Source organism: Vicugna pacos, chromosome 26 (genome assembly GCF_048564905.1).
Source record: "Vicugna pacos chromosome 26, VicPac4, whole genome shotgun sequence".
Taxonomy (NCBI): Eukaryota; Metazoa; Chordata; class Mammalia; order Artiodactyla; family Camelidae; genus Vicugna; species Vicugna pacos.
Window position 1 is genome coordinate 10,357,616 of NC_133012.1, and position 16,951 is coordinate 10,374,566.

General features: G+C 36.0%; 1 protein-coding gene across 1 annotated transcript in view; it reads right to left on the bottom strand.

Annotated features, from left to right (window-relative positions):
• Positions 1–8,079: 8,079 nt before the first annotated feature.
• Positions 8,080–16,951, bottom strand: part of WRN (WRN RecQ like helicase) — an 89,911-nt gene continuing 81,039 nt past the window's right edge. Inside the window, exons 32-35 of the mRNA XM_072950317.1 lie at positions 15,137–15,299; positions 12,317–12,531; positions 11,158–11,289; positions 8,080–8,862 (exon numbers count right to left, since the gene is read on the bottom strand). Coding sequence (XP_072806418.1) covers positions 8,743–8,862; positions 11,158–11,289; positions 12,317–12,531; positions 15,137–15,299 — 630 coding nt within the window. The 3' untranslated portion in view covers positions 8,080–8,742. The remainder of the gene's footprint in view (positions 8,863–11,157; positions 11,290–12,316; positions 12,532–15,136; positions 15,300–16,951) is intronic.

The following is a 16,951-nucleotide window of genomic DNA, read 5'->3' on the forward strand; positions in this document are numbered from 1 at the left end:
AAACAACAGGGTTTCCAAATGTTGAAGAGCCCAATAAACGCATCTTTTAGATATTCTCAGTAGCCCAAGAGAAAATCCTTCTGCCTATTGCACTGAAAGATCCCTTCAGAATGTTAAACATAGCTTATTACCAAAGTGCACTCCTTTGCGATCTGGATTTTTCTCCTTTTTCACAGGTCCCTTAGCAAAACATTTAGGCTGCCCTGGCCTCCTGTGGACGCAGACAGCTGAAGTCTTCGTAGATCAATGTAGGCTTGAGAAACTTGTTTTGACTTACAATACAGCTAATTCTCGTACTTTTAAAAAACTCATTTTTACAAAGATTTCACTAAAATTTAGGTAATCTGAAGCACACTCATACTGGAAGGATGTCAGAAAGTGTAACCCTCAGTTATCACAACAGAATTATTTCTTCCTTACTTTTACTGTTTGAAGTTCAGCCTATAAAAGCCTGGGGTATGTGAAGGATCCGTATGATGATTAAAGGTTACTAAGGCAGGTCATAGGTGTTTGGGAGGCAGTTAAATACTAGTTATTTGCATCCAGTTGTTCTTTGTGGTCACTTCTGGAGAAGAAATTCTGTCCACAAGAACTCACTGTCAGAATCATGCCACGTGCCATAACTAGCTGTCAGGTAGACTGGAAAATTGATTAATTCTCCTGGATACTTTGCTATCCTTGACAAAGTCTGAGTTCTGTTTCTAGAAAAAAATGGAAGAAATGGATATTAAGTAGCTTACTAGCAGTGTCAGCTATATGAATAATACCAGAGAAAAAAAGGATGCAGACACTTTTAAAAGTCAAACGCTTTGCAAATTTAAAATCAGTCTCCTTAGTCATCCTCGGGTGTAAGAGGCGGTTAGAATTATAATGCCATCTGTAACACTTACACTACTACTACCACCATACCAAAGCACTTGAAATAACCCCAAAATACTACAGTAAGATTTGGGGCTTTATTTTTATTACCAATTTTTTAACAAAAATGAATAAATTACTTGAAGAAACTAGAAAAACAGAACAAAATTAACCAAATGAAAGCAGGAGATGGGAATTAGTTATGGTAAAATCAGGAGTCAATTAATGATAAAATTTAAAAGAAATATGTTGATAAATAAATACCAAGTCTGCTCAGTGAAAAGACACAGACCATAGGCAAATCTAACCAGGATAAAAGGGGAGGAAAGTGAAAATACAAGGAATTAGACATGGAATACAGTCACAGATACAGAGGAAAATTTTTCAGTTAGAAGATACATACAGTTTTTTTAATGGTAAATGTGATGGTTTTGATGAAACTAATAATTTCTATACAAGTTACTGCAGTTGACTCAAGAATAAATTAAACCATTTTTGAGAACAACAAAAATGGTAGAAAATATAAATAAAGAAGAGAAACATCTCAATTTTTTAATGGAGCTGGGAGTCATATACTGAAACCTATCAAAGGAAGGAAGGTATGTAGAAAGAGAGGAAGGAAGGAAGGAAATAAATAATGAATTGTATCTATGGACATAATATAAAATAAAATATGACTATATTAAGCCTGGCTCTAATTTAAATAATCTACAACTACCAGGAAAATAAGGATTTTAATATTATAAAAAAAATCTATGTTTATAATTCTTCATATTTATAAACCAAATGTTAAAAAGAAAGTATGTAAACTCTTTGGACAGTTGTCAGTAAAGGCACACAATAAATACAACATAAATTCTGGAAAAAAATTTAAAAGCTTATAAATAGAAGTGAATTCCCTGGATATGGTAAAAATGATTTATCAGAAATCACTAATATAATTAATGATTAAAATAAAATTATTGCCAGAGAGAAGATAAGCATACTTGGTTTCACCACAATTAACACCGTTCTCAAGGTTCTTCCAATACAATTAGAAAAGAAGAAGAATTAAGAGATATTCATAGTGCACAATAAGATAAGCCACTATCAATTTTGGCAAATGAAATGCTGGTCTACTTGAAATATCATATAAAATCAAATTTTAAAAAATTCTAAAACTAACAGTTCTTATTCAAAGAAATTATCAGTCCTTCTACAGCAACCAGCTAAAAATGTAGTGGGAAAAGTAACAACACAAGCAAGAACGACAAAAATCACCAAGGAATATAGATATATGATATATACATGGCCTAGATGAAAATGGCAAAGCTTTACTGAGAGGCATAAAAGAATTTTGAGAAAACCAAGAAATAAGTTGTATTTCTTACAGGAAAATTTTGATAATATTACATGAGTTCCTTCCCAAATTAATCCATAAAATCCACAGGCACAATTTTTTAAATACCAAATAATTTTCTGAAACTTAACAAAACAATTCTAAATTTATTTAGATGGACAAATGTAGAACAACCAGGAAACTTTTGAAAATGATGAGGAAGGATTTGTTATAGCAAATGTTAATGTTACAAAGTTGCAATATTTAAAATAGGATAACAGGGGCACAGTCACAGTCTGAGGCACTGAGGGGTTAGGACTTCAGCGTATGAATTTAGGGACACGGTTTAGTCCGTAACACAGGGTTAGCCTGAGGCTCCGGTCATCACAGCTGGGGATGGGCAGCCTGAAGGTAGGTCCCATCTAGGACAGTATGCAGTATGGTACTTATCTTGGGCTTCAGGGATGCTCTCTACAAGAGGGCAATTCTACGCTCCAGATCTAGAATCTCGGTTTAGAGGCTAGATATAAGATTCATTAAACGGTAACTAAGCATTACTCTCATTCTGTATAGGAGGTTGTGGGTTGTTTTCTGTGTTGCGGGGTGAGGTAGGTGAGAAGACAAGAAAGCGTAAGCAGCTCCTTTCTAGACAATGGGGAGCCAGAGAATTTTCTCAATACAAATCAAAGGACAGTTTCCAGTTGAGAGTAAAGAAGTAAATCCTAGTATGCCCTGCACGTTGGAGCTGATGAACAGACTTAGACTTATATGCTAATTCCGGCTGCTCTATAAATGCATAGACTCCAGTTTCTCTGTGGAACATAAAAACTGGCTCAGAGTAAACACCTCTCCCTGTCCTCCCAAATCTTGACTCTTGCACCATCTGAAGCCAAAACCTAAACAAATCACGGGATTTTCCTGTGTACCGTATCATCTGAAATTACCAAACTTGACCAGCAGGTGGTGCTCTTGAACTACCGAAGTAAACGTTCCTTTAGTTCCCGTGTGAAAACGATGACACAAAGGTGCAAAGGAAGTGAACCGATGGGTTCTTGGTGGATGCTGAAAACTGCGTAATTCAAGTGAGTCATGAAAATAATAAACTGCCCCTACTAGGACCTAAGACATGGAGGATATGGAGGACTTGTCAAGGTCCACATCTTCTCTAAGGCTTAGAGTTCCAGCAGCCCCATTTTCTCCCTTCAACCTACTGAGGTCTAGTCGTGGTTACAAAGGGAGACTGTGCTGTTGGTGCAGGGAACACAGCCCACTCCTTCCGCTCTGGCTCTGTTTTGCGCCACAGAGGGCCTCCTGCACCTGAATATGAACACTTAGCCTGAACGTACAAGTTTTGTCCATAACTCCTCCAAACAGCCATTCTCTGACCACCCTTCAAGCTGAGAAATGAGCCTACCAGTGGGTGAATCCACGGCAGAGGCCCCAGGGACCTCAGGAATGTTTGGGCCAGGCGTTTGGGGGTCCTGGTTCCTGGAAGCATGGTCTAGAAAAGGGGGACAGGTATCGGCTCAGATGTGCATGAGCCCGTGGGCCCAAAACTTCCTCTTCTTGGAAAAGGTGAGGGATGTCTTCTCATGAAGGCTCAGCTGCTCAGGGGTCTAGCAGGAAGGGTCATGAGATACCTGTCCCCACACCAGGGTAGGTCCCCCAGTGTCATGGAGTTCTGTGACGCTGGGGATCCTCTCTCCCCCAGTACCCCTCTTTCACAGGGGTGGGGGAGGAGTGGGAGTGCCAGTTTTGCTAAAAAGACACTATCATTCAAACAGAAGTGCTCTGAGTTTAGAACTTGGAGCATCCAGTACCTTTTGCTATCAATTCTAGGTTTAGTCAAAAGTCAGAGGAAAAAAAAATTCCGCTTAAAACAAAGGGAAAGTTCCACTTGGCCTCTAACCCCACCTGGTTACATATTCATAAACCGTGATCTTTCCCCACTTTTATATTCTGTGTACACAAACAGGCCAGCATGTCACTCTGACTCTTCAGGTTACAGACTGAGTAACTACGCGGGTCTGACACGGAGCAAATGCTTAATGATTTATTAGTTCTGATTGCTATTGTTCTGATTCCTTTATGTGATCTCTTCTTTTCTTTTACAGAGCAAAATGTCTTTCACATGTTTTTTTTTCTTTTATCTTACTGAGTATGTGAAGTAAATATTTTCTTTAAAATGTTGTGTTTCCTGTAAGAAAATACTTTAGTAAGATGTCCTATTAACTCTTCACAGAGGAAACCTAAGCATGGGATCTACGTCACATTTTCTTCTCATCTTTGTTCCATCTTTTCTGAAGTCAGCATACTGTCTTGCAAATTATAAATGCAAATGTTTATTGAATGAAGACCTACATGAGTACTTACTCCTCAATTATCCTTTTAAGTTGAGTTAGAAAATGAAGCTGGATGTGAGGCTGAAGTTCTATTAATACTTCTAAAAAACAATAAAAGCTCTGGGTTTAATGAATAGATGTTAATATTAACCTTAGTAATCATAGTTAACATAATATTAGATTTTTCCTCTCTCTTACATTGTAAGTGAAATTTTTGATGGCAGTATTTTTACACAGTAACAAATTTTAAAACTCTCATTAAATATTCCAAAAATGTTTCAAACTTGGGAGGATCTCAACTTAAAAATAATAAGCCTATACTAATTTTTCAATGATACATTTTAAATTGGAGTCACAAGAATAATGTCATTCTAGAAAGTTAAATTATCTCAAGCATTACAAATGCTTACAATATCAAATAGGTACTTATTATTCCTCAACCCTAAAATATTACAACCAGAGGTTTAATTTACTCTGAATTTTATTTATTTCTCATCTTTTCTAGATTTAAACATGTTTACCTGGTAAGGAATTTAGTACGTTATCCCAAATGAGTTTTGGATTGCCTTCCCCAGCAAAATTATGGGGATATCATCTCAGAAGCTGAGATGCCTTCAGTCTACAGCTGCCATCAAGATGGTAGCGAACTTTCTTCAGTCTTGTTGGTGTTGCATTTCTTTGCTTTCCATAAGACAGATGAATGTCTAGTAAGCGCTAAAATGACTTTAAGGTCATTCCATTGGATCTTTCATGCTGTAATTCTAAAGCATCCTCTTTGAGTAGGAAGAATCCTCTGTTCTTTTCTTCTTCTAACTCTCTGGACCACAGCTCTTTTGAATTCTAAATAACTGTTAGGGATTTGTCTGACTCTGCTGTCATAGTGCTAGAGCCCAATGACAAATAACACAGAAGGAAAAGTAATTAATACTTCTTGGAGGAGAAGGCATAAGAATAATACCCTAAAAGGAACACCCTGGTTTTAAGAATCAACCTGAGGCAACCATGAGGCCTGAGGCTGCTGAAGAACATGCTTCATCCAGGAAATTACAGTTCAGTCCATCTATTCTTCCAGTAAATCCCCTGCTATGTGTTGAGGTCCTTTCGTACCAGTCATTTGTGCCTGGCAATCAGGCAGGTACATACAATACAGCCTCCAGAACACACTCTAGTGGTAGGGAGTCAGGCGTGGGGATGGTGGAGGTGGGAAGGATACAAAAACCCCAGGGGAAACTCAGGGGAAATGGAGCACTGGGGGATCCAGGAAGCCCCTAGGAGCTCCACCTGGGAGCATGCAATGCAGCTTTGTCTTCTACTTAGTGAAACCATCTCTGAGATTTCATATCCTCTGTCATTAAGGAAACTGTATCTTTTCTATTTTTGAGGGTCTTTCTATCAATCACATGACTGTACTATTGTGATGACTGCACACAATCATAAGTTAAAAACAAACAACAAAATCCCTCATTCAAACAGATTTAACGTTAAGTAAAGGGAATTTAATAATGTTCCATGTATCTCTGAAATATTCAAAGATACGTCTGATTTCAGGAAAGGCATGAACTAGTAGCCCAGAAATATCACCAGTGACCTGATGTTTGTGCCATGTTCCTACCCTGCTACCTCAGCGTCAGCTTCAGTAAAGGACAATTCCTCATGGTCCTAAACCTGTTCAACACTCCCAAGGCCTGTGCTTCCTCACTGGCAACAGCAGGGAGAACAAGCTCACGTTTGTTCCAGTGTTCCCGTGAAAAGCCCCGAGATTCACCCTGATTGCAATTCCTGGGTTACCTGTCTATCCCAGGTCCAAACACTGTTGCCAGAGATTAGCTTAGATGAGGTGAGGTCATAAACGCCAATCCCACGTCCAGCTTGGAATTACTCTCCCTGGAACCAACCCAGTGATCAAGAGCCACGAATGCTGGGAAGGCATAAAGTCCACTAGAGATGGTAACAGAAACAAAAAAATTCACTCTTTCCCTCCGGCTGTGTATTTGGTACAAGACTATGCTCCTTGAAATGTTTCATTTCAAGAATATTCAAAGCAGTGCTTAAAATGGCAGAAAAAATTGGAAGCAACTTTAATGTCTAACAATATGAAGTCAGTTAAACAATTCATAGTACATTTATATAATAATTAACTTCAAGGCTCAGAACATGTTTGTATTTTTAAAAATTACCAAAGACCCAAAAGAGTTTTTGTTAATGTGGGCTATATCACTACTTACCATCTTAGAAATTAAAACTGAAAAAAATTTTAATATTTATTAATTCATTAAAAAATAGCGGTAGTAAATCCATTACATGTTAACATGAATACCTTAAAAAGTATATCTTCCTCTTCATTCTTCCTCCCCCTCCAAATAGTGAGAAGAGTGGCATTATTGTCTGGTTTAACAGAAGTGGCTGGATTCTCAGATCTGCTTCTGCATTCAGCACGGTTTGGGCTCAACATGTGAAGAAAGCCTGACCTCAAACAGGTATTTAGTTGGAAAGGGAGGAGTATTTTAATAGCTTTTCGAGATAACTGTCAACATTCTTCTTTGAAACTATATGAAAACCGGACAAGTGTTAGCTTCTTCAAGATTGGTTACAGTGCATAATCTGAAGCCACGTAAAGGAATTTTTTCATACTCTGCCACATTAAAATGTATTGGTCCACTGTACACTTCACATGAATCCTTCACCCATGCATGATTTTGTAAGATCATCCAGATCCAGAAAACACTGATTCACTGAGTTATGCACACCTTCTAATTGTTGACAAAAATCATTATTTAATGTAAAAACACTGTTCATCCTACACATCTCATAGAACAGTCTTTATGTTATGGGAAGCTGTAAAATGCCCAAGTTTTCCAAAATTATAAACTTTGCTACAAACTTCAAATTTTATCAATGGCAACAAATAACCATCATCTTGAAGTGAGGGGCTGACCCGGTTCAGTTTTGAGAAAATGTTCACCAATCTTCAAAGCTGAATAGCCAACCATATTTTCTGTCAATCATTCTTTTCAGTAAAATTGATATTCCACAGGAAAAAGCAACTCATTCAATTCACAACTCAAACAAACAAGTGCGTTTCTGGAAGACGACCATCATACTTTAGGTATACTTAAAAGTGTAGCCTGAAGGTTTTACCAAGAAAACTCATTCATGTATTATTCATCTAACAAAGTAAGAAAAGAAGTGAATATAAAAAAGCTTAGCAGGATATACGAAAGGGGTTAACTGATTACCTACCAGTGGAACTACTGTGATTTTTCTTCTCTTTTGTTTGCTTTTCCATATCTTCTAGTTCTTCTACAACAAACATATATTTCTCCTTTATTAACAACAGTAATTTTTATTCACAAAAAAAGTCAATAAAATACCATATGGTGAATTGCTTAAAATTATATTAACTATGATTTTACCCAACTCCATGTCAGAGTATGTGTTTTGGATATTTCAGTTATATGTTCTACAAAAAGAGATTGCAGAATCAAATTCTGACATTGTCAAAAATTAAGAGTAAGCAAGGTAATTAAGTAAATCAAAGTTAAAACACAGATCTTTATACCATTCAGTATGAAGGACTTTTTTTATTATTACTTGAAAAATAATAGAAATAGTTTATAAAACACAAAATGCATAGTTGTCTGGTGTAATCTGGTCTCTTTTGTTATATTCTTTTCCCTATTTATATGGAACACAAAATGTTTCATTTACACTGGTCTGGTCCGCTAATACCATTTTTAAATGTGTATAAGAGTTCTTCTCACAACAGTAAATACAATTTGTAAAGTAACTATGATTTCTTCATTTACAAGACAGAATTTTGGTAATATTGGAATGTTTTACATCACATACACAATCACTACACAACTACTAGTCTGTTATCTATATTAAATCATTGCACATTATGTTTTCCAAATATACTGCTGAATTAAGTAAAGAGATTAAAAATAGGACAGTACAACACAGTTTCTTAGAGCAATCCTACAGGAAACTAACTTACTGTTCCATTCTATGATATAATCACTCAGGCTCTCAGAATAGTCAACTTTATGGGAATTGCACAAAGCTGTTTTAAGACACCAGCGGTTCAATAAATAAGTGAGTTTTACTTTGAGATTAGAGTAATATTTAAACAGAAATATTACTCCCCACTCTCTTCAGAAATGAAATACAGCTTCCCTATTTTGATGCAGCAAGACACACACAGTTCCTCTGGCCACTGCCAGTTCAACTAAAAAGACCCTTGTGCTTTGTTTTGCCCACTGATTTCTTGCTGATACAAGGTAAGGTCTCATTTCCTGTGGCAAACCACCCAGGTAATTTTCTCTTTGAGGTTTCAGACGAAGTCTATAGGAAAGAAACAGAAAAATACATATATATTTGTACTGCTGAAAAATGTATCTCAGTTGCAAAAGGTAACATGGGTTACTGTGTACACACCCAACATCCTTCCCTCGCCAAATAAAGTAATGAGATCTACAGAATTTATTTCTAGATCCAAAAGTAAATAAATGAGAGAGAGAGACAAAATCACTATGCCATTTGTTTAGGCAATTACCTGCCATCCTCTTATCTATTCTTAGACACCAAAGTGTAGACTCTCATTTAAGAAGGAAAGAACTGAATATTATTTCAGATCTATGTCCCACGGTGTACTTGCTTTGGGCTGGCCAGAATGGTGAACTTAATGTTCTCAGCGGGACATGTGCCTGGGCATGTATGTACACGTGCACATGTGCATATGTACACACACACACACACACACACACACACACACACACACACACACACACACACAGAGTTATATCAGGCATTTGAAAACGAAGCAGTACTCAAAAAACACTTGCTGAATGAATGAAAAAAAAAGTGTTTTACTTCACAGACTCCTGAGAATCTGGTAAAAACTAGAGATCCACTTTCAGAAAAAAAGATAGTTGTACATGATACTCTGCATACTTTTAGGGGGCCTGAGCACCAAATGAAGCCTCAGAACCTGAAGTTAAAAGTCCCTGGGAAAAAAAGTACACCCAAAAGCAGTGGTTGCGCACTGTATGATCTGCACACACACAAAAAAACAATTTTAAATAGGTAAGTGTTCCATAAGTTAAAAATGGCATTAATCTGTGTTATCTCAGCTTGAGCACTAGCTCCTCAAACCAACAGGACCGAGAAATCCTAAACGGGCACACCCTGAAATCGGGCAGAGTGCACTGAGCTACTGGCAGCACTGGAGGCCTTTACGATCGGCTGGCCTCGTCTAAGTTACAACGTGCCTGTCGGCCTCATACACAAGTACAGTTTGTTCCACTGCAAGAACAAAGACCATATCCATGTACTGTTGATCAGCTGCTTGCTAAGTTTTGTTGTGTTTTCTACGTTTAAAAATGGGTTCAAAATTTTTAAGGGTGAGGGGGAAAAAATAAAAGATCCTTGGCAAAAGACTGCAACTTCATATTTTAAAAAGGTAAAAACTGTTAGCTATTCCAACTTAATTAAATAAATCCAGTGTAGAAGAAAGGGTTATCCACACTTTAGCAAAAGGTAAAGAGAAAAACTGGCTAAGACAGCAACTCAGGTACCATTTTCTCACAGGGAAGAGAAGACCAGGAGAACAGGTATAGTTTGACTTACAAATAATAAATATGAGGGACATAAATGGCATAGAGAAAAGGCATTTGGGTAGAGATAAAATTGGCCCAGAAATACTTGTTCTCCCCCCCCCCAAATCTTAGTAATCAAAATCCCTTGTAGCCACAGACAACTGTAATCGCTTGCTGTAATTAGAGTTTGAACCCCTGAGGGCAACTGGAGGAAGGAAACCACTTAAAATGATGACAAAGCCAAAAAGTAAAACAGAGTGCACATCCAAACAGTAACAGAGCAGAGGGAAAAACTGGAAGTCTTGTTGTAATTGCAGCTAAATACTTTGGAATAAGAGGGACTCTGAAACCAGACAGAGCTAGGTTTGAGTTCTGAGTCACTTGCTAAATGTATGACATTATGGGTGTTATTAAAGCCTCGATTTCTTAACACAGAAAATGAGAACAACAGTACGTAATATTGCTGGATTATCTGGAGAGTTAAATGAGAATATATATAAAATATCAAAACACATTCTGATTTATTCTTGGTACTCATTAAATTAGTAGCTAATATTTCACGTCTTCATCTCCTGTAACATTTGTATAGAATATAACCTTCAGCATTTGTCCTATCCTTATAATAATGATCTTATTTCACTGAGAAAGGGGGAAATGCTTACTTACATTGAGTGTAAATCTCAACAATAAGTATCTGGAGAGATTTTAATTATGAGGTCTAATAACAAAAACAATGCTTTTTAGTGACAATTTCCTTCATTAGTAGAAGACTAAAATTCCCAGCAATCATAATAAAAACGTAAGTGGGTTTTTACATCTTTTTGATACTCCAAATTCTATTAACAAACTACTATAATTGAGTTGAGAATACAAAACAGTAACTCATTTACTGATTACATGTGCACATACATATTTAAGCAATAGAGAAAAATGTACATTATATTTGCATTTATTTCATCTAAAAACTAAGATAAACCGAGGCATATAAATTATCAAGCATAAGGTATTTGTCATAAAAACTATTTTAAATAGATCAATTTACCTGTGATTGAGGGTCTGTAAATAACTCTTCCATTTCTGCATTGCTGAGTGGCTCATTAAAAGAAGTTAGTTTTTGTGAATTTCTGTGACTCTCATCTTTCAGTGAAAAATCATACGGATGCTTTCCATCAACCTTTAAAATGTTTATGGAATACAAAATAGTTACTGCACGCACTACGTTCTTAGGGATTAAAAAACTATGCCTAAAAAAGTAGAGCATAAATGCACATTATTCTGACATGACTATATACAAACCTAACTGAAGTACAGAATTTAAAAAGACCAGTTCCTCTTATTTTTAAGCTATTCAGAAAGGAGTTTTGAACTGTTGGAAATCCTACAAGTATTACCGTAGAACTGAGATAAAGTCCCTAACTCTCTAATATAAATATTAGCGACCACCTACCACCATTCTGAATTTATCATCTAGGAACTAAAGTAATTTTTTAATTATTAGTTTTCACAAACTTTTATCACACAATCAAGTTACTTTAGACCTAGAAAATAGTAAAGGTCAGATTTTCAAGTCTCTACAATCATTTAGTAGAGTCACATTGTCAAAGATGTTATTCTCTGATTACTATTTATTTACCTCATATAACATATAGAGCAGTAATTTTCAAAGCATTTGATTTTAATAAAATATACCATGTAAAATAATACTAAATTCATGGTCTTTCTCTAATCATAGACCATTAGTAACAATTATCTTTGTACCTGAGATATTCTGTACACCAGGAACAGAGCATGATGAATGACAGAAAGATGGACTAACTCATTTGGGGAGGTATTTATAGTAGAGCTGGTCTTTATTTTCATTAACCACGTAAACTACATATGCTTAAAGCCTATATGAAATACATCTATGAAAGAAACAGAACTTCCCAGCTATATAGTCAATAGCAGGTAGAAGAAGTGGAGCTGATATTCCACACAAGAAGCTAAATAGATGGGCTGTATTCCCCTTTTGTGTCTTTTAAAAGAATCTTTTCTCAGATCAGACTTAGGAAAAGCAAAGGAAATAAAGCACCCAGATTTAAAAAAAAAAAAAAGTAACCTTATATCGGAATTTCTAACAGTTCAAAAACTATAGCATTCTGGTATTAGAGTATGCAAATTGAAGTCTGACACTATATGAAAATTCTACATATAATTAACACCTTGGAATTAATGTCTGCCTCTTCCTTGCTTCTCTTAGAATTTGAATGGCTCGCTTCAGAGTTGGGGAAACACCTCCTCTTGTTGGAATCACGTGAAGATTGGCAGAACAGTCTGCTGTCACAGTCTTTCTCCAGGATCTCAATTGCCATGTGGATAAGGTACGTGTCAATGTGTTCAGGAACATACATTTTAATTAGTTTAATTTTATTTACATCTATAAAGGATGGGGAAAAAAAGATTTAAATATAAACTACACAGAACACTGCTGAAAACCTATGAGCTGGAAATAGTGAAATATTTTGTAGAATGGATGGAGACGGTGGCCAAAAAACGTTCCTCTTTCAAATACCTATCCCCGTACAGAACGGAAATGGAGTAAAACAGGTCCCCTCACTCCTGCACCACCTGCACCCCTGTTTCCAAGACCCCAAGTCAGGTCAGGCCATCAACTCTGCATAAATTATGTTTCAAACTGTCTTTTGAGGGCTGCCCGGAGACTCAAAACCACCATACACAGAATTGTTTCTAAAGGAATTATGCTTCAAATCCCAAATATCAAGTATAAGTTAATTTTAAGAAAATAACTTATCCTTAAAATAGAAGCTAATCATACTTGTAAATAGATGCTAGTAAAAAGGATTCTTTCAATGGACTGAGTAGCATAACAAAACACATCAATTATTCAAAATGCCTATTGATTAAATAAGTTTTCTGGGAAAGACAGAGCTTATTTTCAGATCTTATTTGCCCTAACTTTCCATGCAAGTAAGTACTGATGGGTAAAATAATGAAGACTGCCTGCAAGCCTTAGGTGCTTTAAAAGAGATCATATTACCCCTACTTTTGTGGCAGGTCCCTTGGAAGCCACCCTTAATTTTCCGGTTACATGCACATAAAGAATGAAATTATTCAGAGTATCATCCAGATACCTCATTAAATACTTTGCTTCATTTATTATTAAGCATAGTTAGACTCTTAACTCCATAAAAGCAGCTTAAAATCATATAAACATGGAAAAAACTAAAAGAATTAAAAAGGTACAGAATTCCTTAAAATATTAGATTACAAGAACAAAACCTACTTAACAAATAAGATAGCATGAAAATAACAGATAACAATTTCTCAATTCACGAATACACTATTTTTAGGTATAAGATTATGTTATAATAGAATATAGAAAATTCTCAATTCATTGCCTTAATTTAAATGCCAACAAACTTGTTCACTGAGACACCAAATTATGTGATACGGCTACAGTTAAGTAAAAAGATGAAAATAACATATCTGAATTGTTAATATGGCAGGTGTATCTTCACTTCTTATTGTAATTTATAACTCAACAATGTTTCCTCCAATAAGAGAACAAACAGTATTTTATCAAGGAAAGAAACATGAAGGAAAGAAAGAATTCAAAAATAAAATTTCACATCAATAAATGGTATCTTACAGACTATAAACACACAGTCAAAAGAAATAATCTTTAGAATTCATGGTTCTCATCTTAACTTTCTCAATTTTAGCTTTTGAAGTAAACCCCAATAATGTACTTTTTCATATTATTTGTACAACCTATATACAGTGTATTGACAGGAAGATGAAATGTTTAATAAGTATAATTTAAAGTATCTTCTATGGTTCTTTGGAATTGCAATTTAATATTTAACTCTGAATGAAAATGCATCTGCTATACTCAGTGTATAGTACTAAAAATAAATGCTTTAACTAAGAAGAGAAACTTCAGCTCCCAGGCACTAACTCAGATGACCACTGCCCAGACTTGCCTCTCAGTCTCTCCTGATTCTGCACCCTTGAAGTTGATAACAGAAGAGATGGAGGTATTCCTTCTTTTGACATTGAGTCAAATCTTGCTCAAGCCTAGAATGAATGCTGCCTTTGAAGGGGACTTAAATATTTTTGTTCTGATCAGTTAAGTATAGTATTAACTGTGCTTTCAGAGCGTGATCTTTTTTCCCTTATTTCCAAATTTTGGGGGAGAACTATATATTCGTCCCCAAGTGGGAAAGAATTTGAGGTAATAAAAAGTTTAATTATTTGCACTACAGCTTTGGAGATAAGACTTTCTGTATGTCCATTGCTTTGTCCTAACAGTCTAAAACAAAATTTATCAGATTTATTGAATTATAGCACACTTAGTTTACATTTGTACATTTAGGGGGAAGTCCTTCTCATGTACCTCATCTTGACTTCCGTTAAAAAAAAAAAAAGGTTCATAATTTTAAAATAGGCGTATTTTCAAATATTTTGCAGGACAAGCAAAGGGGCCTGATCCTCATGAGCACAGTTGTTCTGCAGCAAAGTGATAAGAGGAAGCCTTTCCACAAGGGGCCCAGGAGAGCTTGGTCCATCCCTTCAAGGCCACAGTGATTGACACCACTGACTGCATGACCAGAATGGTACTTAAGTGAAACCAACGGCAAGGAATCAGAAAGGTTTAGGAAAAAACTAGGAGTCAGTAAGCTATGGGGAATGAATATGGGGGGAAAAATTTTTTTTTCCAGCGATGAGGTGGAAATTAGAAAAGGATGAAAGCGCACTGTTTCGGAGATGGGTGTGGAAGTTGTAATCTGAAGCTGAAAAGGAAAACAAGAATTTCTCAAGATTCAGACTTTCCTCTGAGTGATAATGGGAAGAAGGACTTTTTCTAAACGAATAAAAACGCATTACAAGAGTAAAGTTCTCCCAGTAGCATAACTGGTTAATGCTATTAGAGTGGAAACTATTAGTGGATTGCTTGTTTCCGTCATCTGGGTTCAGTGACTCGGGTCACTAAGGCTGCAGACCAAGGGCACGGTCATCACCTGAGTTGATGGGAGGGCTTCGGAAAACGTCAGCAATAATCTTCTGAACCTGTGGAGTCAGGCCCGCTCGCTCCACGTTGACTGGGTAGCCAGCTTTCACCGCTTGGGACAAGTGCGTGCCAACTGTTGTGAGAGGCAGAGTCCTGTTCTGAGCTATATGTTCCTAGAGAAACAGCAGCAAGACAACCAGTGAGTTTTTCAACGTTTCCACTGTACTGGATGGAAATACACTGTCCAAAACTTGCAGTAAAGGTTCACTGAGAAATAAACAGTGAACTAAACCTTCACTTCATTCTTCATCTTAACTATTTCTTTACAAGTACTCACGTTATAGAATGCCCCAGGTGCTACTTTTTATACTTCGTATATTGAATAAAACAGTCTCCCAACTTTAGCTAAGAGATCAATCCTCGTCCCTCTGTAATTATTCGCTTTCAAAATTAGTGACAGAGTAGTCATTCTATTTAAGTCTAATAGCTGCCACAACCTTTGAAAAATGTAGTAAACCGTAATCCAATAGTCTATATACTTGAAGTAACACATGGTACTCTAGTCACATGAATTTCCAAGAAGACAAATCCTTAAATGCTTAGTGATACAGAAAGCTCCAGGTGTTTCCTATAAAAGGTTCTCAAGAAGACTAAAAGGTGCTTTATATTGGCTCTATTCATAACATAATAATAACCACAATTTAACAAGGGCTGTCATCCTTTGCCAAGTATTGAAATTTAACATGAATTGTGCTAAATTAAGGACACTGTTACATATTTATGTAGCTTTTAAACAAATGTAGCTCCAAATCCATTTAAGATGTGTGTTAGATAAAACATTCTTTTAAACATTCAGAAAGTTTAGTCACTCAGCTCTAAATTATTTCACAATATTCTCTTTTAATACACCTTGAAAGTCTGAATTTGGACTGTACTTCTATGAATGTTGATACCTTCACAGAACAGAGCATTTAAAGCAGTATTTTCATCCTTTAAAGGTAGGTTTTAAGTTACTTTCATTAAATGTCTACCCTTTTCTACTAGACAGTGTGCACCATGTGTGCATAATATCAGGGTTATTTGATACCAGGCATCATATTACCTAAAACTAATTATATTATTGCTCCTGATTAATTAGTGCTTAGACATGTTTAATTTTGTGGTTAACTGGCAAGACCTCCTCAGACTCCTGGGAGGTACAGACAATTATACCACGATATTTCACAATAACTTACAAGCAAATAATAGCAAAAGACATAAATGAAAATATAGAACTCTTCACACTTTTACCTATGCATATGTAACATAATACATGAAACCTCACAGCCTGGCTGAGTCAGGGAATACAATTTATTCAGAAATTCTGGAAGCTATTACATATTTTCTTAGTAATTATATACAGTTATACCATACACTTATGATCAAATTGTATATATACAAGCATGTTCAACATGTACATGTAAGCTTTTTTAAATAAGAGATTGAACTTAAAATTCCTATTTATCATGTTATTTGTTTCAAAAATAGTACAATGGAATTAATTTGATTTCTTGTGTAATGGCTTTTGTACTTTTAATTAAGGAGTTTGACTACGTAATTAGAACATCTATTAAGTGACTAAGACAAGCTGTGGACTGTTTATTCTTGTTTCTATTGGACCTTAACCAGAAGACAAAGTGTGTAACGGAGCCTAGTGGATGGGACACAGAACAGGAAAAGCGGGCCCTGGACTGCAGAGCTGCATCCAAATCAATTTAATGTCCAAGAGAACAGGAATGCAAGCTAGTTAAACTGAGCTCAAGCCTCATTCTGCCCCATTCCACTA